Genomic DNA, 25,829 nt, shown 5'->3' with positions numbered 1-25,829 from the left:
TAGTTCTCATGGGGGATGTAAATTCAGTTCTGTGACAGGGGTAATGGATTCTGGATTCTTGTTTATAAAAAGGAAAAGGGGTGGAGAGTTCGTGGACGTAATCTTAGGACCTTTATACTGCCTTGCTGTATCAGAAGTACTCACCTCTAGTTGATTTCAGGGATGGCAAAATAATAATAAGAAGAATGCAATATGCTAGAGTTTTACTTACAGTCAAGTATATGTATGTAATGTAGCTGGAAAAGCCCCCCATCTCCCTACCCCCAAAACAACAGACATATTCTACCCTGCAGTTTTCTTAGAACTATTTGAAATTTGGAGTCTTCTGTGGTGGTTGTCTTGAGCCCTGTAGAGGTTAGCAGCACCCCCGTCTGCAATCAAATGTTCTATCGCTGAGCTCTGCCTGCTTGGTCTCTGCCCTCGACGTCTTTCTCCCCTTTCACTCTCTCCCCAGGTGTTAGAATCTAGAATGTCTCCAGGCAATGTTGAATGTCCCCTTCTGAGAAATATACTCACCCTCAGATGATAGCAGTTGACTTAGAGAATAAATGAACCTGGAAGAGACAAAGAAGGGATAGGATTGAATTCTTCAAAGCCTCTATAAAGTGGGGTAGATTACACAAGCTCATTCAATTAGTTCCTGGTCTTTTGTTGTTTTGAGGATGTGATAGTTCATAAATATGGTGGAGCTATATTAGAACTTTGTAATGTCTTGTGTTGTAACACAGTACCCCTGCAATAATAGGTCGTTCTTGCAAACCATTGTTACCTCAATAAATAATAATTGTAATTTTAAAATGAGAACTGCATAAAATATAAACGGGATAGTGCTCTTGAAGTTTGTCTAGCTGACAGAACTGAATTTTTTTTATAGTGAATAAGAATCTTGAGATTTTGCAAGTAATAAAAGCTGCAAATATAAATAGATTTCAAAGGATAGTGAAGAACTATTGAAGAAACATTATTAACTAGTCCACATTCTGGGTCTCGCCAATAGAGAATGAATTTTGACCTAGATATAAAGCATGCTTTTTTAATGTCTTATTCTTCATTTACAGACAAACCCAGAAAACTCTGGAAAAGCCTGTTTTATATATATGAACTGAAAATGAGTCAAGTTGAAAAATGTTCAAATTTCTGTTTAGGAATATAATTTTAAAGATATTTTTGATTCTGCTCTTTACCACGTCTACTGATCCTTTTTTTTTTCTCCATTGTGTTTTTTTCTCCCCTTCTTCTAGGAAATATTGGAAATTCTTTTACAATTGATCCTATCTTCGGCTCTATAAAAACTGCCAAAGAATTAGATCGAAGTAACCAAGTAGAATATGATTTGATGATAAAAGCTACAGATAAAGGCAATCCACCAATGAGTGAAATAACTTCTGTGCACATCTTCGTCACAGTTGCTGACAATGCCTCCCCTAAGTTTACATCCAAGCAATATTCTGTTGAAATTAGTGAAACGATCGGCATTGGAAGTTTTGTGGGAATGGTTACAGCCCATAGTCAGTCATCAGTAGTCTATGAAATAAAAGATGGAAATATTGCTGATGTTTTTGATATCAACCCACATTCTGGGAGTATCATCACTCAGAAAGCCCTGGATTTTGAGACTTTGCCCATTTACACACTGACAGTACAAGGAACCAACATGGCTGGTTTGTCCACCAACACAACTGTTCTAGTACACCTGCAGGATGAAAACGACAACTGGCCAGTTTTTATGCAGGTAGAATATACAGGACTCATTAGTGAATCAGCTTCAGTTAACAGTGTGGTCCTAACAGACAAGAACATCCCCTTAGTGGTTCGGGCAACGGACGCTGATAAAGAATCAAATGCTCTGCTTGTTTATCACATTGTTGAACCATCCATACACAAATATTTTGCTATTGATTCTAGCACTGGTGCTATTCATACAGTTCTCAGTTTGGATTATGAAGAAACAAGGACTTTCCACTTTACAGTACAAGTCCATGACATGGGAACACCACGTTTGTTTGCTGAATATGCAGCTAACGTGACTATACATGTAATTGACATTAATGACTGCCCTCCAGTGTTCTCCAAGTCATTGTATGAAGCATCTCTTTTGTTGCCAACCTACAGGGGAGTTAAAATCATCACAGTAAATGCGACAGATGCCGATTCAAGAGCATTCTCACAATTAATCTACTCCATCACCGAGGGCAACATTGGGGAGAAGTTTTTTATGGACTACAAGACTGGAACTATAACTGTGCAAAACACAACTCAGTTAAGAAGCCGCTATGAGCTCACCATAAGAGCGTCTGATGGCAGATTCGCAAGCTTTACCTCTGTGAAAATTAATGTAAAGGAAAGCAAAGAAAGTCAACTAAAGTTTACCCAGGATTTCTACTCTGCAGTCGTGAAAGAGAACTCCACAGAAACCACAACGTTAGCGGTCATCACGGCGATTGGAAATCCGATCAATGAACCTTTGTTCTATCAAATCCTCAACCCAGATCGCAGATTTAAAGTAAGCCGCACGTCTGGAGTTCTGTCAACCACCGGCATACCATTTGATCGGGAACAGCAAGAGGCATTCGACGTGGTGGTGGAGGTGACCCAAGAACATAAGCCTTCAGCAGCAGCCCATGTTGTCGTGAAGGTCACTGTAGAAGATCAAAATGACAATGCGCCAGTGTTTGTCAACCTTCCTTACTATGCTGTTGTGAAAGTGGACGCTACAGTGGGCCACATCATTCGCTCGGTGACCGCCGTTGACAGAGATAGTGGCCGAAATGGGGAAGTGCACTACTACCTGAAGGAACATCACGAGCACTTTCAAATCGGATCCTCGGGTGAAATCTCTCTGAAAAAGCCATTTGAACCCGACACCTTAAATAAAGAATATCTCGTCACGGTGGTTGCCAAAGATGGAGGAGACCCGGCCTTTTCAGCTGAAGTCATCGTTCCCATCACCATTATGAACAGAGCCATGCCTGTGTTCGAGAAGCCCTTCTACAGCGCAGAGATTCCTGAGAATATCCAGATGCACAGCCCCGTCGTGCATGTGCAAGCCAACAGCCCCGAGGGGTTGAAGGTATTCTACAGTATCACAGACGGTGATCCCTTCCGCCAGTTTACCATCAACTTCAACACTGGAGTGATCAACGTCATCTCTCCCCTGGATTTTGAATATCACCCAGCGTACAAGCTGAACATCCGAGCAACTGATTCCTTGACCGGTGCTCATGCTGAAGTATTTGTTGACATCATAGTAGAGGACATCAATGACAACCCACCCGTGTTTGTCCAGCAGGCGTATGCCACAACCTTGTCTGAGGCATCTATAATCGGAACACCCGTCCTTCAAGTCAGAGCAACAGATGCAGATTCAGAACCCAACCGAGGGATTTCATACTATCTGTTTGGCAACCACAGCAAGAGCCATGACCATTTTCACATAGATAGCAGCACTGGTCTCATATCACTGGCCAGAACTTTGGATTATGAGCAGTTCCAGCAGCACCAGATTTTTGTAAGGGCGGTGGATAGTGGCATGCCCCCGCTGAGCAGCGACACGGTTGTCACCGTGCAAATCACGGACCTCAACGATAACCCACCGTTATTTGACCAACAGATCTATGAAGCGAGAATCAGCGAGCATGCCAGTCCTGGGCATTTTGTGACGTGTGTAAAAGCCTATGATGCGGACAGTTCAGACATAGACAAGTTGGAGTATTCCATTCTGTCTGGCAATGACCATAAGAATTTTGTCATAGACAGTGAAACGGGGATCATCACACTCTCAAATCTCCGCCGGCACACTTTGAAGCCTTTTTACAGTCTGAACATTTCTGTTTCTGATGGAGTCTTTCGAAGTGCAGCTCAGGTTCACGTCACTGTGATTGGAGGCAATTTGCACAGTCCTGTTTTTCTTCAGAATGAATATGAAGTTGAGCTAGCTGAGAACGCTCCTGTACACACCCTGGTCATTGAGGTTAAAGCAACTGATGGGGATTCTGGTATTTACGGTCATATTACGTACCATATTGTAAATGACTTTGCCAAAGACAGATTTTACACAAATGATAGGGGGCAGATTCTTACTTTGGAAAAACTGGATCGAGAAACCCCAGCAGAGAAAGTCATCGCCGTCCGTTTAATGGCCAAGGATGCTGGAGGAAAAGTCGCTTTCTGCACCGTTAACGTTATCCTTACAGATGACAATGATAATGTGCCACAATTTCGAGCAACCAAGTATGAAGTGAACATCGGATCCAGTGCTCCCAAAGGGACATCTGTCATTAAAGTTCTCTCGAGTGATGCCGACGAGGGATCCAATGCTGATGTCACCTACGCCATCGAAGCAGACTCAGAAAGTGTTAAAGAGAATCTGGAAATTAACAAACTGTCTGGCATAATTACAACAAAGGAGAGCTTAATTGGCTTAGAAAATGAGGTCTTCACTTTCTTCGTGAGGGCTGTGGATAACGGGTCCCCACCAAAAGAATCTGTTGTCCCCGTGTATGTTAAAATCCTCCCCCCTGAGATGCAACTTCCAAAATTTACGGAACCATTTTACACCTATACCATTTCAGAAGACATGCCCATTGGAACAGAAATAGATCTCATCCGAGCAGAGCACAGTGGCTCTGTCCTCTACAGCCTCGTCAAAGGGAATACTCCGGAGAGCAACAGAGATGAGTTCTTTGTGATTGACAGACAGAGTGGGAGGCTGAAGCTGGAGAAGCGTCTTGATCACGAGACAACCAAGTGGTACCAGTTTTCCATCCTTGCCAGGTGCACTCACGAAGACTCCGAAGTGGTAGCTTCTGTAGATGTTAGTATCCAGGTGAAGGATGTGAATGATAACAGCCCTGTCTTGGAGTCGAACCCCTATGAGGCCTATATTGTTGAAAACCTGCCAGGGGGAAGTAGAGTCATCCAGGTCAGGGCATCAGATCTGGATTCAGGAACCAATGGCCATGTTATGTATAGTCTAGACCAGTCACAAAGTGTAGATATCATTGAATCTTTTGCCATCAACATGGAAACAGGCTGGATTACAACTCTAAAGGAGCTTGACCATGAAGAGAGAGATAATTATCAGATACAAGTCATTGCCTCAGATCACGGTGAAAAGGTTCAGCTGTCTTCCACAGCCATTGTGGACGTTACGGTCACAGATGTCAATGATAGTCCCCCGCGATTCACAGCAGAGATTTACAAAGGGACAGTGAGTGAGGATGACCCTCCAGGAGGTGTGATTGCCATCTTAAGTACCACAGATGCAGATTCTGAAGAGATTAATAGACAAGTTACATACTGCATAACAGGTAAGACAAATTTTAGGCATCAAATTTTATGACAAGTGCATATTCTGAGGTATATATGTCTTATGGATTGGAGCTGTAAAGTGATGATTTTTAAGAAGTCTACCTAAAATAAGTACAGATAGCATCTATTAAATAAATTTCACATTTTAGCCTGAGGAACAATAAAAGTTATTTCATTAGACTTCATTTTTATGGTTTATATTGTTTAATTTTTTATTCAGCACCTAATACATTGCAATTTAAAAGAAAAGCCTTTAGTTTCAGTGTATACATAAGTATTATCCAGTAGTTTTTATATTTTATATGACTTAATGGCATGTTTAAGGATATACACGAATGCTAGTTTGATTTGGGTCAGGGGTGTGAGTGGATGTGATAGTATCCCAAATTTAAGATTATTCAAAATGTCTAGTTCTTGTAAAACCATAATATCACTTTTGTATAATATTTTTTTCTGGTCTTATATCAATAAATCTGTCATCTTCTTTGATTTAATAGGAGGAGATCCGTTGGGGCAGTTTGGTATTGAAAATGTACAGAATGAATGGAAGGTCTATGTGAAGAAACCACTAGATAGGGAAAAAAGGGACAATTATCTTCTGACTATCACAGCAACTGATGGGACCTTCTCCTCCAAAGCAATAGTTGAAGTGAAAGTTCTTGATGCAAATGATAACAGTCCGGTTTGTGAAAAGGTGGGCTACTGTGCCTTTAAATTGATATATTATGAATTCAGAGCTCTTTTTTGAACCTTTCAATAGACCTGTCATGTGGCACTTCGGTATAATTCAGATGTGTTTTATATTACAATTTCTTACTGTTCAACCAGAGATGAGTGTTAAATGGGACAAGAATTAGGATAGCTTTCGAACTATTTTAGGGAATGCAAAATAGGTTAAAAACCTCATTAAAAAATACTGTGAATTATGAACACGATTGCAGTTGTGTTCTGTCAAGTTTCCATGAAGGACTTCCCTCATTTGGTAATGAACTTATTTGTGGGGCAATAGTTGCTCAGTGGTTTTCAACAAAAAGTTTATTTTGCGTTTGGAGACCATTTCTGGGTAGCATTTTTCCACCTGCTACAGAAACTCAGAAAGAGGGCTTGGGCTCAGCCTTTGGTGATGGTGATTATCTAATCAGAAAGAAGGTAGAAAGGCAATGGGATGGACTGTGAATTAACAGTCTTAAAGCCGCATTAAGGAGTTGGTCATTCCAGGGAATTTGGGCCTTATTCTAGAGAAAAGGGGACTCTGAAATTCTTTTATTTTTAAAAGATAGAGGTGGCATGAATCATGGATTCTTAAAGATGAGGTTGCAAGTGCTGTCTCTGTTTAAATGATCAAGAGTGAAAATAAAGGAATAATCAAGAATTCAGATGAGGTGACAGACGGACTGAGTGGGTATGAGTCTACAAAGGAAATAGTGGAGCATTTGCTTCTGCGGGGATGTGACAGCGTGTGTTAGGTTAAACTTGACTCTGATGCTTTCTACCCAAGGGATTGGGAGAAAGACCAGAGATAAGCCTGGATAGTGGGTGGGTTTTGGAGGAACAGGTTGAGATTATTTCAGATGTGCTCAGTTGAAGTGAACATTTTTCTTCGAAAATGTCGTACTTATCTATAAAAAAAAATGTGGACATTTAGAAATGCCGATGTGAGGATGGCTATTAGGGAAGGCTATGTAAAGTTGGTGGGTTCTTTGTATACTGATCATTAAAGCTCAATTGAAAAGTAATTTAACAATGCAACGCAAAGTTGAGAGAGGCATTTCCCGAGGTAAGAAGAAGCAGAACTGGAAGGAAGCTAGCAGTAACGATTCATGTTGAGAATGAAGGAGAGAATTTTTAGGAATTGGGATGATGCATACAGGAAGGTGTAACCAAGCTAAAATTAAGCTAAAATTAAGTTCAAGTGGGTACATTGAGTTTCCTGCAGGTTCAGAGATGATGTTAGGGTCATGAAGTAGAGGGCCTCTGGCTGAAGGAGATTACATAGAACACTTCATGGATGAAATAGACTTGGCTTACTAGGACAACAAAGGGAGGCAGAAGAGGATCTTAGGAAGAGAGAGATTTTGACGAGGGATCATAGAGTTGGAGAACACTGCCAACTCCGAGGGAGCCTGTTGTACCTATGGAAAGTAACAGAGCTGGCCTGAGTATTCAGGAGGGGGAAGGGACCTTTGAGGACTGAAGAATAATTCTCATCCACTGGCTTGCTTTGTGGTGACAGTATTTGAGGTACAAAGGATTTGACTCACATACAGCCACAAAGATACTGCGTGTTTTACACATATTTATATGGCTTGAATATAATACTATATCATCTTTGGGAATACTAAAGCTTAAAACCATCAGTATGGCAAAATAATGATGTATGAAATGAGCCATAAAATATGTAGTTCGCCCAAAACTGAGCTCATATTAAGAAAACAAATTCTGCAGAATGTTTTGTTTTTCATATGTTTGGCTACATGGAATGGATTCCTAAATAGCTGGAAATATGAACATTTATAAGTGTTTTGTAAGACATGCAGAGAAAAGAGGTCAAATAGGTTAATGGAAGAAGTCTCACTTGAGCTTTGCTCCCCCCATCTCATCTTGGGGAAGGTTTTTTTTTTCCCAAGACATAAGGATTGGTTATTATTACGGATGCTTAGTTACAGTACACCTCTCCATTAGAAGGAAGGAGATAGAACATAGCATTGATTCTCCCATTTTAGCTAAGTCTGTACTCCACTGCTATTATCTTTTAATTTAAATTGAACCAAATAGGAAACTAGTTCAGAGACGTAAAGGGCTTAGAATTCTGTGGGTTTATTGTCAGGTAAGACTCTCAGGCTATGGTGTCTCTTTTTTTATATGTCTCCTCCTTTGTTTTGCATTGTTTCATAAGAAAAAAATTTGAAAACTCTGAATTTGAATTAAAAAAATATTTCCCATCGTTTTATGACCAAAGTCAAATGGTTTCTTTCCTAATTATCTGTTGGCAGTCATATTGTCTTTCAGTATTTTCACTTAAAATCTTCTCTCTTTAAAATCTTTGCAGACTCTGTATTCAGAGACAATTCGAGAAGACGCCTTTCCTGGGAAATTGGTCATGCAGGTGTCTGCTACCGATGCAGACATCCGTTCCAATGCTGAAATCACTTACACATTATTTGGTCCAGGTGCAGAAAAATTCAAGCTAAATCCAGACACAGGTAACAATGGAATTTGAGCCAAAATTGTGTTTCGGCAAAATTATATATGTGGGTAATTACTTGAAATTTATATTTTGTTCTTTTAAAACTTCCTCTGATATTACAAACTTTGGCCTCTTTCAGAAATACAAATAGAAATTGGGGGGTTGAGATTAACATTAGCAGTATCACTAGGATCCACTTGAACAAGATTTAAAATTTAGATGTTTTTGTGAGGGACCTGGAAAGGTAGCAGAGGATAAGGGACTTGCCTTGCCTTTGGCAACTTTGGTTTGATCCCTGTACTTGTGGTTCCCTGAGCACTGTGAGGAGTGATCCCTAAGCACAGAGCCAAGAGTAAGCCCTGAGCCAGTGTACGTGTCCCCCTGTCCCCCATATGCACACATACACACTTGAAGTTAAAATGTTAGAAGGTAAATTATATTTCAAAGTGTTTGCTTTTGTCCATTTGTATAGTATGTTTTCTTTGTGATCTGTAAGTTTATAATTCAGGGTGTTCTGTTAATCTTTAAATTGTCAGCATTGTTTTCCTCTTTTGATTTATTTTGTTACAGTGGATTTGTTTTGTTAAAATTGAACTTAACTAACAGTGGACTCGTAATCTTCCCACCCCTACCCTAAAGAACTAATTGTAAGCGTAAAAATTTACATTTTGAATCAATTAAACATTTTTTTTTAATTTAGTAAGTTAGGTAGTTACTTTGTCTTTTGTGACATTATATATAATACAGGGCCTAGCCTCAAGATTTTTATGACTTAAAGTGCGGGCACCTGAAGTGGGTGATATCCAGAAACTGTTCTCATGCAGCTGTTCACTCTGTCCTTGATCATTTTCTTCTCTGAAAGGAGGGTGGTCTTCAGATTTGTGGCTGTAAGGGAAAGGAGAAGAAATCAGCTCTTCTGTTATCAGCCACATTTTCGATTTCCAATGAGTTCATGTATTTTTGTTGGCTCCATTTTAGGTGAACTGAAAACATCAGCCCCCCTTGATCGCGAGGAGCAAGCCACTTATAATCTTCTCATCAAGGCCACCGACGGAGGGGGGAGGTTCTGTCAGGCTCATGTCGTGCTGACCCTAGAAGATGTGAACGATAACGCCCCTGAATTCTCTGCCGATCCGTATACCATCACCGTGTTTGAAAACACAGAGCCGGGGACCCTGCTGACGAGGGTGCAAGCCTCAGATGCGGACGAAGGTAGGGAGAAGGTTCTTTGCCGTTTGACACTTTATAGGAATTCTTTAGGGACCTACTCCATTTGAAAACACACTCAGCGTCCATTCTGTTTATTAACTTTATCTCCTGCGCACAGAGCAACTCAGAATTGTCGATTCCTTCGCATTAAGGTGGCATGACATTGGGGGCTGGGAGGGTTGCTCAGGAGTTAGCGCTCTACCCAGGTTTGGTCCGTGCACCTCGGGGTCCTGAATATGGGCAGAGAGGTCCTGCAGGTCCTGTGGGCCACATCCTCAGAGCCCTAATACTGAAGCGGGAGTCTAGTTGGCTGTACATCACAAAGGGTGGTCCCTCCAAGCCCCTCAGCACCACCGGGAGTCCCCCCACAAAAAGAGGAATGAAAATTTTAGAACAATGCATTCATTTTTATCTATTATTCGAAACCCTAAGCACCACTTGGGAGGTCCCTCCCCCCAGAAAATAATGAAAATTTTGAATAATAAATGCATTTTTATTAACTATTTGAAGTCACAAAGTTGTTTCAAGTAAACTTTAGGTATGTGTGGTGTCCTTAGAGTTTTGGTCAGGGACTGTTGTAACAGATCTTCACATCCTATTGAGTTAATTAGCAAAGTATTATTTTGTGAATAAATATGTTTTTAGTATAGAAATAGCAAAAATAGGCTAGAGTTTTATAAACCTTTCAGAATTTTTATGGAGAAAATAAGGCTGAGATGTATTTTAGCATTTGATAGCAGTGCATAAAATAATTTCTTTAATCTTATAAATACTGGAGAATTAGGAGAATAGCAAAAATGTTACTTTTCAAATAAGTCACTGGAGCTTTTAATAGGCTTTATTTGAAAATATCTGCTGGGCATTCCTATATAATGCTTCCATTGTTTTGACACAGTCAGACGTTCATCCAAAAATTTGCTTTCCTAGAGTCATGATTATAGAAATTAAAGGATAATATGTATTAGCACTTTTCCTTTTAAATAAGCTGCATGTGATTCTTTTTTAAAATACTTTAAATGAAACAGTACAACATGATTTCATGTTTTGCCAGGACTGAATCGCCAGATATCCTATTCCATGATGAACTCTGCTGATGGGCAGTTCTCCATCAATAAATTATCTGGGATCATTCAGTTAGAAAGACCTTTGGATCGAGAACTACAGGCGGTTTACACCCTTACTGTCAGAGCTGTAGATCAAGGTTCAAGGAGTCTGACGGCAACGGGCACTGTTGTTGTATCTGTTCTGGACATCAATGACAACCCACCCGTGTTTGAGTACCGAGAGTATGGTGCCACCGTGTCTGAGGACATCCTGATTGGAACAGAAGTTCTGCAGGTGTACGCGGCTAGTCGGGACATCGAAGCAAACGCAGAAATCACCTATTCAATAATAAGTGGAAATGAACATGGGAAATTCAGCATAGATTCTAAAACAGGTAACTTACCTCATATGTGAGAAAAAGCCCCATTATTTTGCCAAAAAGACTGGATTGCCCAACACTTTACTTGAGTCAGAGTGCCAGACCAGAGATTGTCAATAGATGTTCAAATATTTGTATCATGATTTTATTTATTTTTTTCCTACTTTATTTAAACACTGTGGTTTACAAAGTCATTCACGATGATTTGTTACAGCTGTTCAGTATTCCAACAATACTCACCTTCCATCCACCATTGTCTCCATTTTCCTAGCCACCCTCAAGCCTGCCCTCATGGCAGGCCCACAGTAGTTTATTTTATATTGTGTGTTACCACGAAATGGCTAATGGAATGATCAAAAGATATTTCCATAGAAGAAAATTTGCGTTTTGTGAAAATTGTTGTATCTCACCTTGGGGATATCAAGTCCTTGTCTGAGGTTTCACTGAGCTGTTATTGCAAGTTAAGCCTCCTGTTTTGTTAGTTGAGAGTGGTTGGCTTCTACATTACATCCCACCCAATCTGGTGTGCTCTCACTGGGATATTAGTGGACTTGAGTTTTGAAATGTCGCTCCATAAAATCTAGAATATTTTTACTTGGGCATTCCGTGACGCATGGAAATTTTTGCAGCTAGTTGATCTCTTTCGAGATTTATTTATGAGCCTCTGAAACAAGGCCTGTCTGTAGATGAGCTTAGATGGCAGCAAAGGTGGGACGTGGGCCTATATCATGGTTTTAAGTGGGGTTGAAAGGGTATTAAAAAACTATAAAATTCTGTGTAATAAGATGACTCTGATATTTCTGTTATAATAAATTAGTACACTTAGAGAGTTTAGAATTTAGAAGTAGGAAATTAAAGTGTTGCATAGTAATTGTTTTAAAGTTAATGATGGTAGAATGGACTGAAGTAAAAGACCTTACGTGATGGCTTTACCACCCATAGTGAACTCTTGTCATGTAGCTCTGGAGTGAAACAGCAGTTTCCACATCTTTGATCTTAGATTTCCTAGGAGGCATCTGGTAGTTTATTACACCAACTTCTTTATTATGCTAGTTACATATAATAGTTGAAGTACTTTGAATTACAACGAATGACTGTCACAAGGTCACAAGTCTTAGCAATTGTTGACTCTTCCTGCGTAATTGTTGTTAACCTGTGATCTGAAAAAGATGTCTCAGAACACTGTAAAAAGTTGTTCCATCCAAACTGCATTTAATTGTATTTAACTGGTAGGAAAAGAGAAGGTGTACAATGAGACTTTCAAAAAAATCTATTTTAAAATATAAAATTGTCATTTTTAGGGCTTTCATCCCATTGTCTTTTTAGTAGGATGGACTTTAATGACATGAAAAGAAATGATGTTAGATACATTGTTAAATCTGAAAGGAATTATTTTTAAATGATAGGATAGAAATAGAGGTTTTTATCATAGAGATTAGGATAAAAGGATACACATTTCTATAAAAGAATAGAGTATGAGAAAGAAAAGGAAACGAAAAAGCCAAAGAGTATAATTTTCATATCAATTAAAGTGGAGTCTGTGGTGAACTTTATAAGAGATAAGAAAAATAATTTTTGTAGCTGGAGAAATTTAAGTGTACTAAAATGATAGGAAAATAATTCTGAGAATAAGGATTCAATAATGGGAAGATTTATAAATCATCCTTATTGAACTAGAAAATTAGAAAACAAATGGTAAGTTTTTAAAAGTAGAATTAGATGCTTAAAAGTGTAGTTTAATTCAGTCATGGTAGGAGAAGGTGCTGGCAGTTTAAATACTGAGAATAATTTTTATTTTCATGTAGGGGCCATTTTTGTCATTGAGAATCTGGATTATGAAACCTCTCATGAGTATTACCTGACTGTAGAAGCCACTGACGGAGGCACGCCTTCTTTGAGTGATGTTGCAACCGTGAACATCAATGTCACAGACATCAACGATAATAGCCCAGTGTTCAGCCAGGACACCTACACAGCCGTGATCAGCGAAGATGCAGTTCTTGAGCAGTCTGTCATTACCGTGGGTATTTTTCCCTTACAATTTCTTCTGAATTTTTGCATTGTTTAGTCAGATTGATCCGCGCTTTACAGTCGCCTAACTTGTAATAACTTAATATCTTTTGTTAGCCACATGAATGCACATCATAAAGAATCGTCTTGAGACAGCTGATACCAGAAATCTGTTCAGTTGTATGTCTCCTTCCTTTGCTGTCCCCTGCTATTTAATATTTAAAGATTTAAACTTGGGTCCCTCCTAGGTTATGGCTGATGATGCTGATGGACCTTCGAATAGCCACATCCACTATTCGATTATTGATGGCAATCAAGGAAGTCCGTTCACAATTGACCCTGCCAGGGGAGAAGTGAAGGTGACTAGCCTTCTGGACCGAGAGACAGTAAGTGAAAAAAGTTGGCTTCTAAGTTGTTCATACATCACTGACTCCATAGTTAGAAATGCTTCATATTCAGATATGGGGATGAGATGGTAAGTACCTGCCTTGGGCTTGAGATCTGATAAGCAAGATGTAAATATTCAGAAATCAATTTTTGTTTAAAGATCTTAATATGGAAGCTGTGTGTCATATGCTAGAATGGTTCGGTCATTTGTATTGTTGGGGGGGGGGGGGGTCACACTTGGCAGTGCTTAAGGAACCATAAGGGATTCCGGGCATTTGAACCTGGGTTGATCGCATTTAAAACCAGTACCCTACCCACTGCATTATCTCTCTGGCCTCTAGAAAATGAGTTTTTAAAAGTGACAGAAATTTGGAAAGCACAAGAAAGTGAAAGAAGGCTATCCCTGAGGATAATAGCTTGAACGAAGACATGAACAGAAAAAGACATTGGCTTCACATAAGTTTATATGATTTGTTATCAGTTAATATCTATGTTAATTTTTATACCCAAGGTCATGTAAAATTCTCTAGGGCCGAAAGGGATCACAAGTGGAAAAAGTTTTAGTAGCCCTGGTTAGTTAGAGACCAGGGAGGTCGGTAGACTTTGTTTGGACTTGGCCTGCTCAAAGTGAACATGAGTTTTCTCTGTCTTGTCCCTGGAAAGATTTCTGGTTACACGCTCACCGTTCAGGCTTCTGACAACGGCAGTCCCCCCAGAGTCAACACAACCACGGTCAACATCGACGTGTCCGATGTCAACGACAATGCGCCCGTCTTTTCCCAGGGGAACTACAGTGTCATTATTCAGGTAATACTTCTCTTTGCCAAAGACGGCTTTCTAGAAGAATAGGAGAAAGAAACTCAGAGCATCTCCATCAGAGCTGCTCAATGGAAATGGAGCAGGTGCTCTCAGGCTTCACTGCCTCTGCCTTTTGGACTTAAGTTTTAGGACACTCTCACTTGCATGAGTCTTAATCCTTCCCCTCCCTCCATTTCTGTCTTTGGGGACCATACTTGGTGGTGCTCAGGGATGACACCTAGACTGGTGCCCAGGGGTCATGCTTCAGCAATACTCAGGGACCATGTGGCGCTGGGACCCAATTCCTGGTTTCTTGTGTATCGAGTGTGTGTTCCTGTGCTCTGGGCTAGCTCCCCGGCCCCTTGATATGTAATCTTCATTTTTTCTTGCTTTCACTCCTCCTTGAGGGGGCCTGTGGCCAGGGCTATTCTGCTCCCTTGTGGCCTTTCTCCTCCCTTTCCCTCCTCCGTTGCCACCACTTCCCGATTTCTCACCAACTCTTTGCACAGGGGTCCTCTCCAGCCCCCTTTCACCTCTGCCCCTATCCAGCTTCACCTTCCTCCTTACCATCACCCCCTTCACCTCATTGCCATCTTTCTTCTCTTTCCTCCTTTCAAAGGGGACAGCCGCTATGGCCCCCTTTTCTAGGTGCTTCGTTTCACACACTTGCACCGTAAAGAGTCGGTTTTGTTGAACATGGTGTGTGAGAGGTTTTTAGTTGCGTTCTGTTTTCTGCACAGGAAAACAAGCCTGTAGGGTTCAGTGTGCTACAGCTGGCAGTTACAGACAAGGATTCTTCTCATAATGGGCCTCCCTTCTTCTTTACGATTGTGAGCGGAAACGACGACAGAGCATTTGAGGTTAACCAGCAAGGCATCCTCCTGACTTCAGCTTCCATAAAGAGGAAAGTGAAGGATCATTACTTACTGCACGTTAAGGTATTCGTGTCTTCTTTATAGTTTGGTTGTTGCTGCGTAAGGAAGGAGTGCTTCTAAAAAGTTCCACTTCAGGGCTGGAGCGATAGCACAACAGGTAGGGCGTTTGCCTTGCACGTGGCTGACCTGGGTTCGATCCCCAGCATCTCATATGGTCCCCCGAGAACCGCCAGGAGTAATTCCTGAGTGCATGAACCAGGAGTAGCCCCCGTGCATCGTGCTGGGTAGGACACAAAAAGCAAACAAATAAATAAATAAATGTATTTATTTACTTCAGAAAATTTAATGTACTTCTTAATGTAAATTTAAATGTAATGTACTTGAGAAAATGTATTGAATGTGTCAGAAAAGACAAAAATGTATAGAATTTGGGTTTGGGGATTTGATGCTGTGGTTTGGTTTGTTGAGGGTGGGTTGGATTATACCTTCATTTTTTTCCTACTATATATCAAGGAGGGTGATTTATTCGTTTGATTTTGTTACATTGGGTTGGGGAGCCAAATTTAAAGGTGAATTACTGAAATGTTTATAGAAAAGTGGTTAACCTTTCCCTTGATGTGTTTCTCATGTGGGGAAATACCTGACAAGTTATTAATAGTTTGGAACCTGTCAGTGCATATAGACTTCTACCAAGAGTTGTAAGTAGTGACATTGGCAACGGTGACTTTTGTTTCTTCTCTCCTAGGTGGCAGATAATGGGAAGCCTCAGTTATCATCTCTGACACACATCGACATTCGGGTAATCGAAGAGAGCATCTATCCTCCTGCAATTTTGCCTCTAGAGATTTTCATTTCTGCTTTTGGAGAGGAGTACTCAGGTGGCGTCATTGGGAAGATTCACGCAACGGATCAGGATGTGTATGACACCTTAAGCTACAGTCTCGATCCGCACATGGACAACCTCTTCTCTGTTTCCAGCACTGGGGGGAAGCTCATCGCCCATAAGAAGCTCGACACCGGCCAGTACGTTCTCAACGTCAGCGTGACGGACGGGAAGTTCACCGCAACAGCGGATATCTCGGTGCACATCCGACAATTCACACAGGAGATGTTGAACCACACACTTGCCATCCGCTTTGCCAACCTCACGCCGGAGGAGTTTGTCGGCGACTACTGGCGCAACTTCCAGCGAGCATTACGCAACATCTTAGGCGTGCGAAGGAATGACATCCAGATTGTGAGTCTGCAGCCCTCGGAGCCTCATCCGCATCTGGATGTCCTACTTTATATCGAGAAACCGGGCAACTCCCCGTCCACAAAGCAACTTCTGCACAAGATTAATTCTTCCGTGGCCGATATTGAGGAAATCATTGGTGTGAAGATCTTAGACGTATTCCAGAAGCTCTGTGCAGGACTGGATTGCCCGTGGAAGTTCTGTGACGAAAAGGTGTCTGTGGACGAGGAGGTGATGTCCACGCACAGCACGGCCAGGCTGAGCTTCGTGACTCCCCGTCACCGTAGAACAGCCGTGTGTCTCTGCAAAGGTAACACGCACAGACATAGGAGGAACATAAGAAGCACAAAGGGTTTCGTGCCCAGTTTTTGAGGGTGGAACTTTATAGACTTTCTTGATACTCCTATTAACTGGCGCTCCCCTCTTCCTTTTCAACACAGAGGGAAGTTGTCCCATTGTCCACCACGGATGTGAAGACAATCCGTGTCCTGAGGGATCTGAGTGTGTCACGGATCCCCGAGAGGAGAGGTACACGTGTGTCTGTCCAGGGGGCACGTTTGGCCAGTGCCCAGGTGAGCACTCGGGGTGAAGCCCACTTCCATTGTCCAAAGACATTGCCAGTCTCTAGCCCTCCCTTCTCCTTCAGAGTTGAAGAACGTTGTAAATGTTGTGTGTTGTAAAGAGTTCAACGTAGAGATGAATAGAGTGACTAGCCGTTTCCTCTGCTTACATCCTAGCCTTCCCAAGTCGAGAGATTAATGCACCTTCTTCTCTGTCATCATTACTCATCTAAACGTTTAGTCCCATATTTATGGATTTGTTGTTTGGTGCAGGGTTTTTATTTCGCCTCACAGCCTTTCTTTTGAACATTAGAAACAAAAAAGTTAAGAAATTATCGTATGTTATGTGATATATCATCATAATCTTGTATCACTTTTGCCTTCCTCTTACACTATGTCGTAGATACTTTTCCAGTCCAATACTGTGACCCAGATGCTTCCTAGTAGCTATAGAGTATTTTGTAGCAAGTTTTATTCGATCTTTATATTTATAAGTCTACTTGGTATTTTCCTTATATAGAGAGATACAGTTTCTGTTTCTTTCTGTGAAAGAATTCTTGTCCACGAGTGATTGCATATTCGTGTTTTTCTGTACAATAAAATCCTAAAACTAGAATTTACTGTATTAGAGACTTAATACTTTTAAGGTTTTAAAAGCTTGTATTCATTTTCCAGAATGTTGAAACAATATCTCTTTCCCCATTCATTGAAGGCTTTTAGAGGCCAGAGTAATAGTACAGGGATAGGGTGTTCGCCTTGCATGTGGCTGACCTGGATTTGATTCCGCACCCCATGTAGTCCCTCAAGCCTGCCAGGAGTGATCCCTGAGCACAGAGGCAGGAGTAAGCCACCAGATGTGGCAAAAAAAAAAAAAAAAAAAACACCAGCTTTTAGTTCATAAATAAATTTTACCCAGCCAGTGGGCATGAAATACTATCTCAGTTATTTAAGCTAGCATTTCTCTAGCTACTTATGAAAATCATCCTTTCCTGTCCTTATCTGTCATTAGCATTTCTTCTACTGTTTCAGGCCCATTTATATTCCTTGCCTGATTAGCTGGCTTGTTTATTTCTTGCGCTCTCTGTGTGTAGCTTTCTGTATGGAGTTTTTGCTTTTTTTTTTTTTAAACTACTGACATTATCTACTGTCTGTATATTGTTGAACTTATGATTTGCTTAATAGTGTCCTTTGTTATTGTGACATTTAACTTTTCTTCTGCATAATTTTACCTAACAATTCTAATCTCTGCATAATTTACCTAACAGTTCTAATCTCTGGAGGTTGATACTATGTCAGTGCTTCCGAGCATAGAAACTGTGAATATCTTATTTGAGGAAGTTTCCACTACCACCTTGAAGCTTTGAAACTATCTTCCCTGTGTTGTCTTCTAATAATTTTATATTGAACTTTTCTTTATTTAGATTATTATTTTATAATTCATGTGTCTGTGATACAGTAATCTAATTCTCTTCCAAATAAAGATCCAGTTGTACAAAACAGTTCACTAATCAAATAACCATTAGCCATTAAATTGAATTTTGTAATGGTTTGACTTTAAATGTGTACTTAAATTAGTCTGGGAGGAATCACACTTTTTAAAAAAATGCTCCAACTTGCTTTTGATTGTTTTTGCTGGTTGATTCACAGGGAGCTCATCTCTAACATTTACTGGAAATAGTTATGTGAAGTATCGTCTGATGGAAAATGAGAACAAATTAGAGATGCAGCTGACCATGCGGCTCCGAACGTACTCTTCTCATGCCGTGGTGATGTATGCTCGAGGGACCGACTACAGTATCCTGGAGGTAAATAATCCTGCGTTTCTGTACCTCCAAGTGTGAGAGGCCCAAAATGCACAGATTCCAAATTACATTCATACCTTATAAGTGGATTCACTTTTGAACAAAAACAAAGCCAGTGAAATTGTTGCGTTTCACATCTTAGTAGTCATTAGTACCTCAGAAGTTTCTGGAATGAAAATTTTGCGGGATGATCAACATTCTGTTCCACAATAAACTGAGGGTCACTGCTGCGTTCTACAAACTTGTTAACTGCATGCAGGTGACAGTGCTCAGACTGAGTGTGACTATGCATCTTATTGGTTTATAGAGAGATCTTGCAAGTGCTTGAAGAAATCGTATTGGTGCAGTAGTTGATAGAGAGATCTTACATATGCTGGGAGAGATCATTACTTTGCCTAATTGGTTTTCAGGAGACAGAATTCAGGTCTTGATATTACCTGCTGCTATTTCAGATTGTTCCATTAGTGGAACAATTACTAGTTATTATTAGTCATTGATTATTAGTTCCTGGTTTTGCATTTCACACTTAAATTCAGTGTCATAGAAAGGCCCCTATCTGTTCCTTGTATCCTATTCAAATGTACGACTTGAATGCAAGGCCCGGCTAACTTTCCATCTTGAGTGGTCCCACATCCCTCTCCTTTAGAATTTGATTAGAGACTAATGGAAGATTCTGAGCGAGTCACGTGAATGGTTCTCATCCTAGATCCACAACGGAAGACTGCAGTACAAATTTGACTGTGGAAGCGGCCCTGGGATTGTGTCTGTTCAGAGCATCCAGGTCAGTGATGGTCTGTGGCACGCAGTGACTCTCGAAGTGAATGGAAACTACGCTCGATTAGTTCTAGACCAAGTCCACACTGCATCAGGCACAGCTCCAGGGACTCTGAAGACCCTCAACCTGGACAACTATGTGTATTTTGGTGGCCACACCCACCAGCAAGGCACACGGCACGGAAGAAGTTCCCAAGTTAGTAATGGCTTCAGAGGCTGTATGGACTCCATTTATTTAAATGGACAGGAGCTCCCTTTAAATAACAAACCAAGAAGCTATGCACACATTGAAGAATCCGTGGATGTGTCTCCTGGGTGCTTATTAACAGCCACAGAAGACTGCTCGAGTAACCCGTGCCAGAATGGAGGAATCTGTAACCCGTCACCGACTGGAGGTGGGCTTCAGAACATTACTTGCCTGAATGTTAGACCTGTAGGCACTTGAGGGGACATTCCCCAGTTGTTCTCGTTTTTAGGTTTTAAAAAGTTCAAATGCTCGGGGCTGGAGCAATAGCACAGCAGGTAGGGTCTTTGCCTTGAATGCGGCCAACCTGGGTTCGATTCCCAGCATCCCATATGGTCCCCTGAGCACCTCCAGGATTAATTCCCGAGTGCATGAGCCAGGAGTAACTCTTAATGCTGGGTGTGACCCAAAAAGCAAAAAAAAAAAAAAAAAAAAGTTCAAATGCTATTGTGAGATGCTCTGGTCCTTGCTGGAATTGCAGTTCTTTCTTCAAGGGCTGAGGGAGGCCCTTGGATGCTGGACAGAGGGTGAAATCACATGCCTGGCATGCATGAGTCCCTGGTCCAGTCCCCCACACTGCGTAGTCTGGCCACCTTAGAACCCACAGGTGTGGCTCCTGAGTGCCCAGCATTATGGAGAGCATTCTTGCAACATTTGTGCCCCATAGAAAAGGGTGTGCTGGAGCGGATATTGTCTGCTGCCAGGCTCCTGCAGTTCTGTGAGACTTGACCGGAGGCAAACGTAGCCAGCCAAGCCACTCTTCAGCCACAGACACGGACCCAGAGGGCCTTTGAATGGGACCTCATAGACTTGGCTTTATTTGTTTTATTTATTTGTTTATTTGTTTGTTTGGTATTGGGGTCACACCCAGCAGTGCGTAGGCACCGGTCCTGGTGCCGTGCTCAGGGGACCATGCAGTATACCAAGACTGGTTTGTGGGGCTCCCTCATGCAGTGCATGACCTCCAGCCCTTTGAACCATCTCCCTGCCCCCCTGGAAGATTTCTGAATGTCTCTTTGTATTGGATGGCTCAGCTCAGCGGGAGACTGCTAGTCTTGCAGGCTTTGTGATAATTTTCCTGAAGCCTCATCAGTGAGTTGTCAGCACCAGGGTTGGGGGGGGTGGTGCGGGGAAGAAGAGAACGACAAATGTTACCCTCTGCAGTAGCGCTAGGTGTGGTAGAGAGAGTGGAACTAAAAGAGCCGAACGGACGGCAGAGCATCAGGCTTTCTGTTGCTCGGTACGTCTGTGCAGACTGTGCAGTGGTGGGCTGTCCTGAGGCACAAGAGCCCCTGCTTTAGTTCTGCTCCTGGGACACGCTCCACCCGGCCCGCACGGGTCACTGGCGGCTGAGACGGGCGTTTCCTTACGAACGGCTGCCCAGGCTATCATTGGCAGGAGGAACGGAGCCTGGAAGCCAGACGGCTACTTCTAAATGTCTGCCCCACGGAGCCACAATTCTTTGGCCAAGGGAAATCCCCGTCCTCACTGTCCTCAGAGGAAGGAGGACGTATTTACTGGCCCCCTCGCCAGGGCCAGCGGGCAGATGCCATGCTTCCTCACTGGAAAACCAAGAGGCAGGGGCAGGAGTGATAGAGCAGCAGGGAGGGTGTTTGTCTTGCAGGCGGACAACCTGGACTTGATCCCCAGCGCCCCATATAGTCCCCCAAACACCACCAGTCAGTGTATGTGGCCACGTGAAAGAAGGACTGATTTGGGGGCCGGGAGACAGTTCCTGCATGTGCCTACCCAGATTTCTGTTCCGCCACGAGATGTGTCCCCTGAACATCACTGGGGGCAGCTGGGGTGGCCTGGGTGAGTGTGCCCATCACCACTGGGTCCATGCAGCATCGCATCCTCATGCCCTTGCACCGAACCCACAGTCTGATGGGTCAAGTGTCAGTGGTGGGGCGGGGTGGGGCACTCCTTGGGAGTCCCATAGGAACACTTGGTTGTTGACGAACGGTGTGTGTCCCATTCATTGGTTAGAGTAAACTGAAGCTGACTGAGTTCTCTTTCCAGTCCTTTGTGTGTTGTGATAAGAAAACACAGTTGATGAGATAGAAAAGTTTTTATAAACAGGGCATAGCAATTTCACTAACTTTCTATGGGTCTTAGAAAACTAAACCTTCCCTGAAAGTTAATATACTGAGACTACCTCTTTTTGAGGCTGTGGATGATAGGACTCTTCTGTTCTCCTTTGCCGAATCAGGTTATTACTGCAAATGCAGTGCCTTACACATCGGGACCTACTGTGAGGTGAGCGTCAACCCCTGTGCATCCAACCCTTGCCTTTACGGCGGGACCTGCATGGTGGACAGCGGAGACTTCATCTGCCAGTGTCGAGGGTTGTACACTGGCCAGAGGTATGTGGATTTTTCTTTTCTTTTTTTTAATTTTTATTAATGAAACACCATGAGGTATAGTTGTGGACTTACAAGTTTTTGTGCTTGGGTTTCAGTTATACAATGATCAAGTACCCATCCCTCCACCAGTGCCCATTCTCTACCACCAGTGATCCCAGTATCTCTCCCACCCCCCAAACCCCCTCATCCCACACCACCTCTGTGACAGGGCAATCCCTTTTGTTCTCTCTCTCCGTTTGGGTGCTCTGGTTTGCAAAACACGCATTGAGTGGCAATCATGTTCGGTCTACAGTCTACTTTCAGCATGCATCTCCCATCCTGGGAGGATCCTCCCAACACCCTTTAACTGGTGCTCCCTTCTCTTTTCTGAGCTGCCTTTTCCCCTAGTATGTGCAACTGGCCTCCAAGCCATGGAGTGAACCTCCTGGTATTTACCTTGGTTATTCTAGGGTGTTAGTCTCCTATTTTGTTACTTTATATTCCCCAGATGAATGCAATCTTTTTACGTCTGTCCCTCTCTTTCTGACTCATTTCATCTAGCATGGTACTTCCCATGTAGTACCACTTGTATGTAAATTTCATGACTTCATCTTTTCTTACAGCTACATAGTACTCCATTGTGTGGATGTACCAAAGTTTCTGTAACCAGTCATCTGTTCTCAGGCATTCGGGTTTTTTCCAGATTTTAGCTATTGTGAATAGTGCAGCAATGAACATAGAAGTACAGATGTCGCTTCAACTGTACTTTTTTTGCCTCTCTGAGATATATTCCCAGGAGTTATTGCTGGGTCAAATTGGAGCTCAATTTCTAATTTTTTGAGAATTTTCCATACTGTTTTCCAAAAGGGCTGAACCAGTCGGCATTCCCAAAAGCAGTGAAGGAGGGTCCATTTCTTGCCACATCACACCAACACCGGTTGCTTTTGTTCTTTTGGAAGTGGGCCAGTCTCTGTGGCTGTGGTGTGAGATGGTATCTCGTCATTTTGATCTGCATCTCCCTGATGATGAGTGATGTAGAGCATTTTCTCATGTGTCTTTTTGCCATTCAGATTTCTTCTTTTGAAAAGTTTCTGTTCATTTCATCACCCCAGTTTTTGATGGGATTGGATGTTTTCTTCTTGTGGAGTTCAACCAGTACTTTGTATATCCTTGTTATCAACCCCTTGTCAGATGGGTATTGGGCAAATATCCTTTCCCATTCTGTAGACTCTCTTTGTATTTTGGTCACTGTTTCTTTTGAGGTGCAGAAGCTTCTTAGCTTAAGATAGTCCCATTTGTCTATCTCTGTTTTCACTTGCTTGGCCAGTGGTGTGTCATCTTTGAAGATACCATTAGCTTCAATGTCGTGGAGGGTTTTGCCAACCTTGTTTTCAATGTACTTTATGGATTCTGGTCTGATGTTGAGGTCTTTAATCCATTTTTTATTTTACTTTTGTACATGGTGTTAGACAGAGATCTGAGCCCTTTTTTTGCACGTAGCCCTCCAGTTTTGCCAGCACAATTTGTTAAAGAGGCTTTCCTTATTCCACTTCACATATCTTGCTCCCTTGTCAAAAATTAGATGATTATATGTTTGGGGGGAGATATCATTATGTTCAACTCTGTTCTATTGGTCTGCAGCTCTGCCCTTGTTCCAGTACCATGCTGTTTTAAGTATTACTGCTTTGTAGTAGAGTTTGAAATTAGAGTTTGAAGTTAGGGAGGTTGATTCCTCCCATTATCTTTTTCCCAATAATTGCTTTAGCTATTCGTGGGTGCTTCTTGTTCCGTATGAATTTCACGAGTGTTTGCTCCATTTCTTTGAAGAATGTCATGGGTATCGTTATAGGGACATTGAATTTGTACAGTGCTTTGGGGAGTGTTGCCATTTTGACAATGTTAATTCTCCCCATCCATGAACAGGGGATATTCTTCCATTTCCTCATGTCCTCTTTTATTTCCTGAAGTAGTGTTTTGTAGTTTTCTTTGTAGAGGTCTTTTACTTCCTTAGTTAAGCTGACCAAGGTGCTTGATTTTCTGGGACTCAATTGTGAACAGGATTGTTTTTTCACATCACTTTCTTCTCTCTCACTATATGTGTATAGGAAAGCCATGGATTTTTGTTATTGATATTAGAACCTGCAACTTTACTATACAAGTCTATTGTTTCTAGGAGTTTCTTGGTAGAGGTTTTAGGGTTCTCTAAATACAGTATCATATCATCTGCGAATAAGTGAGAGCTTGATTTCTTCCTTTCCTACCTGAATTCAGGCTCTTAATATATATATATGTATGTATTTTTGCCTAATCACTATTGCAGTACTTCCAGTACTATATTGGACAGCAGTGAAGAGAGTGGGCATCCTTGTCTCATCCCTGATCTTAGAGGGAAGACTCTCAGTTTTTCCCCATTGAGGATGATGCTTGCTGTAGGCTTGTGGTAGATGGCTTTAACTATATTGAGGAAAGTCCCCTCTATACCCATTTTGTCGAGGGTTTTCATCATAAACAAGTGCTGGATCTTGTCAAATGCTTTCTCTGCATCTATTGATGTGATCATATGGTTTTTGTCTTTTCTTTTGTTGATATGTTGGATTATGTTGATTGATTTCCGAATGTTAAACCGTCCTTATATCCCTGGGATGAATCCAACTTGGTCATGGTGTATGATCTTTTTGATGAGTTGTTGAATTCTATTTGCTACTATTTTGTTGAGAATATTCGCATGCGTGTTCATCAGTGATATCGGCCTGTAGTTTTCTTTTCTTGTGGTGTCTTTGTTTCCCCTTGGTATTATAAGATATGGGCTTCATAGAAACTGTTTGTGAGAGTTTCTGTTTCTTCAATTTCCTGGAAAAGCTTGAGAGGAACTGGCAATAATTCCTCTTTAAATGTTGGGAAAAATTCGCTACTGAATGCATCTGGACCTGGGCTTTTGTTTTTGAGAAGACTTTTGATTACAGTTTCAATTTCCTTGATGTTAATAGGACTATTCAAGTATTCTAGATCTTCTTTATTCAGCCTTGGGAGATTTTAGGAATCCAGGAATTCATCCATTTCTTCTAGGTTCTCGTTTCATGGCATATAGACGTTCAAAGTGGTCTCTGATGATCTTTTGAAATTCTTTGGTTTCTGTTCTGATATCCCCTTTTTCATTTTTGATTCGGTTTATTAGGGTTCTCTCTCTCTTTTGAGTGTTGTTAGTGGTTTATCTATCTTATTTATTTTCTCGAAGAACCAGCTCTTGGTTTCATTGATCTTTTGGATTGGTTTTTTTTTTTTTTGTTGTTTCCCTGTCGTTGATTTTTGCTCTAAGTTTTATGATCTCATTTCTTCTGCCTGGTTTGGGCTCCTTTTGTTGTTCCTTTTCTAAGTTCTTGAGCTGTGAAGTCAAGTTCTTTATGTGGGCCCTTTCTTCCTTCCTGAGAAATGCTTGTAGAGCTATAAATTTTCCCCTTAACACAGCTTTAGCTGCATCCCATAGGTTCAGGTAGCTCGTGTCTTCATTCTCATTTGTTTCCAGGTATCTTTTGATTTCGTCTTTGACTTCTTTCCCGGCCCACTACACTCATTGTTCAACATTGGGTTGTTTAATTTCCAGGTATTTGATTTGGCTCTTCGTGTCTGTGGGTGATTCACTTCTATTTTCAGTGCATTGTGGTCTGAAAAGA

The 25,829-nt window shown here is 41.6% G+C and overlaps 1 protein-coding gene across 1 annotated transcript in view; it reads left to right on the top strand.

Moving 5' to 3' along the window:
* FAT1 (FAT atypical cadherin 1) overlaps positions 1 to 25,829 on the top strand; it is a 131,524-nt gene that overhangs the window by 91,671 nt on the left and 14,024 nt on the right. The window contains exons 12-25 of the mRNA XM_056114414.1: positions 1,242 to 5,309; positions 5,808 to 6,004; positions 8,360 to 8,513; positions 9,476 to 9,709; positions 10,758 to 11,144; positions 12,935 to 13,149; positions 13,388 to 13,525; positions 14,190 to 14,333; positions 15,065 to 15,262; positions 15,945 to 16,743; positions 16,874 to 17,005; positions 18,641 to 18,798; positions 19,502 to 19,964; positions 22,026 to 22,179. Coding sequence (XP_055970389.1) covers positions 1,242 to 5,309; positions 5,808 to 6,004; positions 8,360 to 8,513; positions 9,476 to 9,709; positions 10,758 to 11,144; positions 12,935 to 13,149; positions 13,388 to 13,525; positions 14,190 to 14,333; positions 15,065 to 15,262; positions 15,945 to 16,743; positions 16,874 to 17,005; positions 18,641 to 18,798; positions 19,502 to 19,964; positions 22,026 to 22,179 — 7,441 coding nt within the window. The remainder of the gene's footprint in view (positions 1 to 1,241; positions 5,310 to 5,807; positions 6,005 to 8,359; positions 8,514 to 9,475; positions 9,710 to 10,757; positions 11,145 to 12,934; positions 13,150 to 13,387; positions 13,526 to 14,189; positions 14,334 to 15,064; positions 15,263 to 15,944; positions 16,744 to 16,873; positions 17,006 to 18,640; positions 18,799 to 19,501; positions 19,965 to 22,025; positions 22,180 to 25,829) is intronic.

Source organism: Sorex fumeus, unplaced genomic scaffold (genome assembly GCF_029834395.1).
Source record: "Sorex fumeus unplaced genomic scaffold, SorFum_2.1 ptg000024l, whole genome shotgun sequence".
Taxonomy (NCBI): Eukaryota; Metazoa; Chordata; class Mammalia; order Eulipotyphla; family Soricidae; genus Sorex; species Sorex fumeus.
This window is presented reverse-complemented; position numbering and strand designations above follow the sequence as displayed.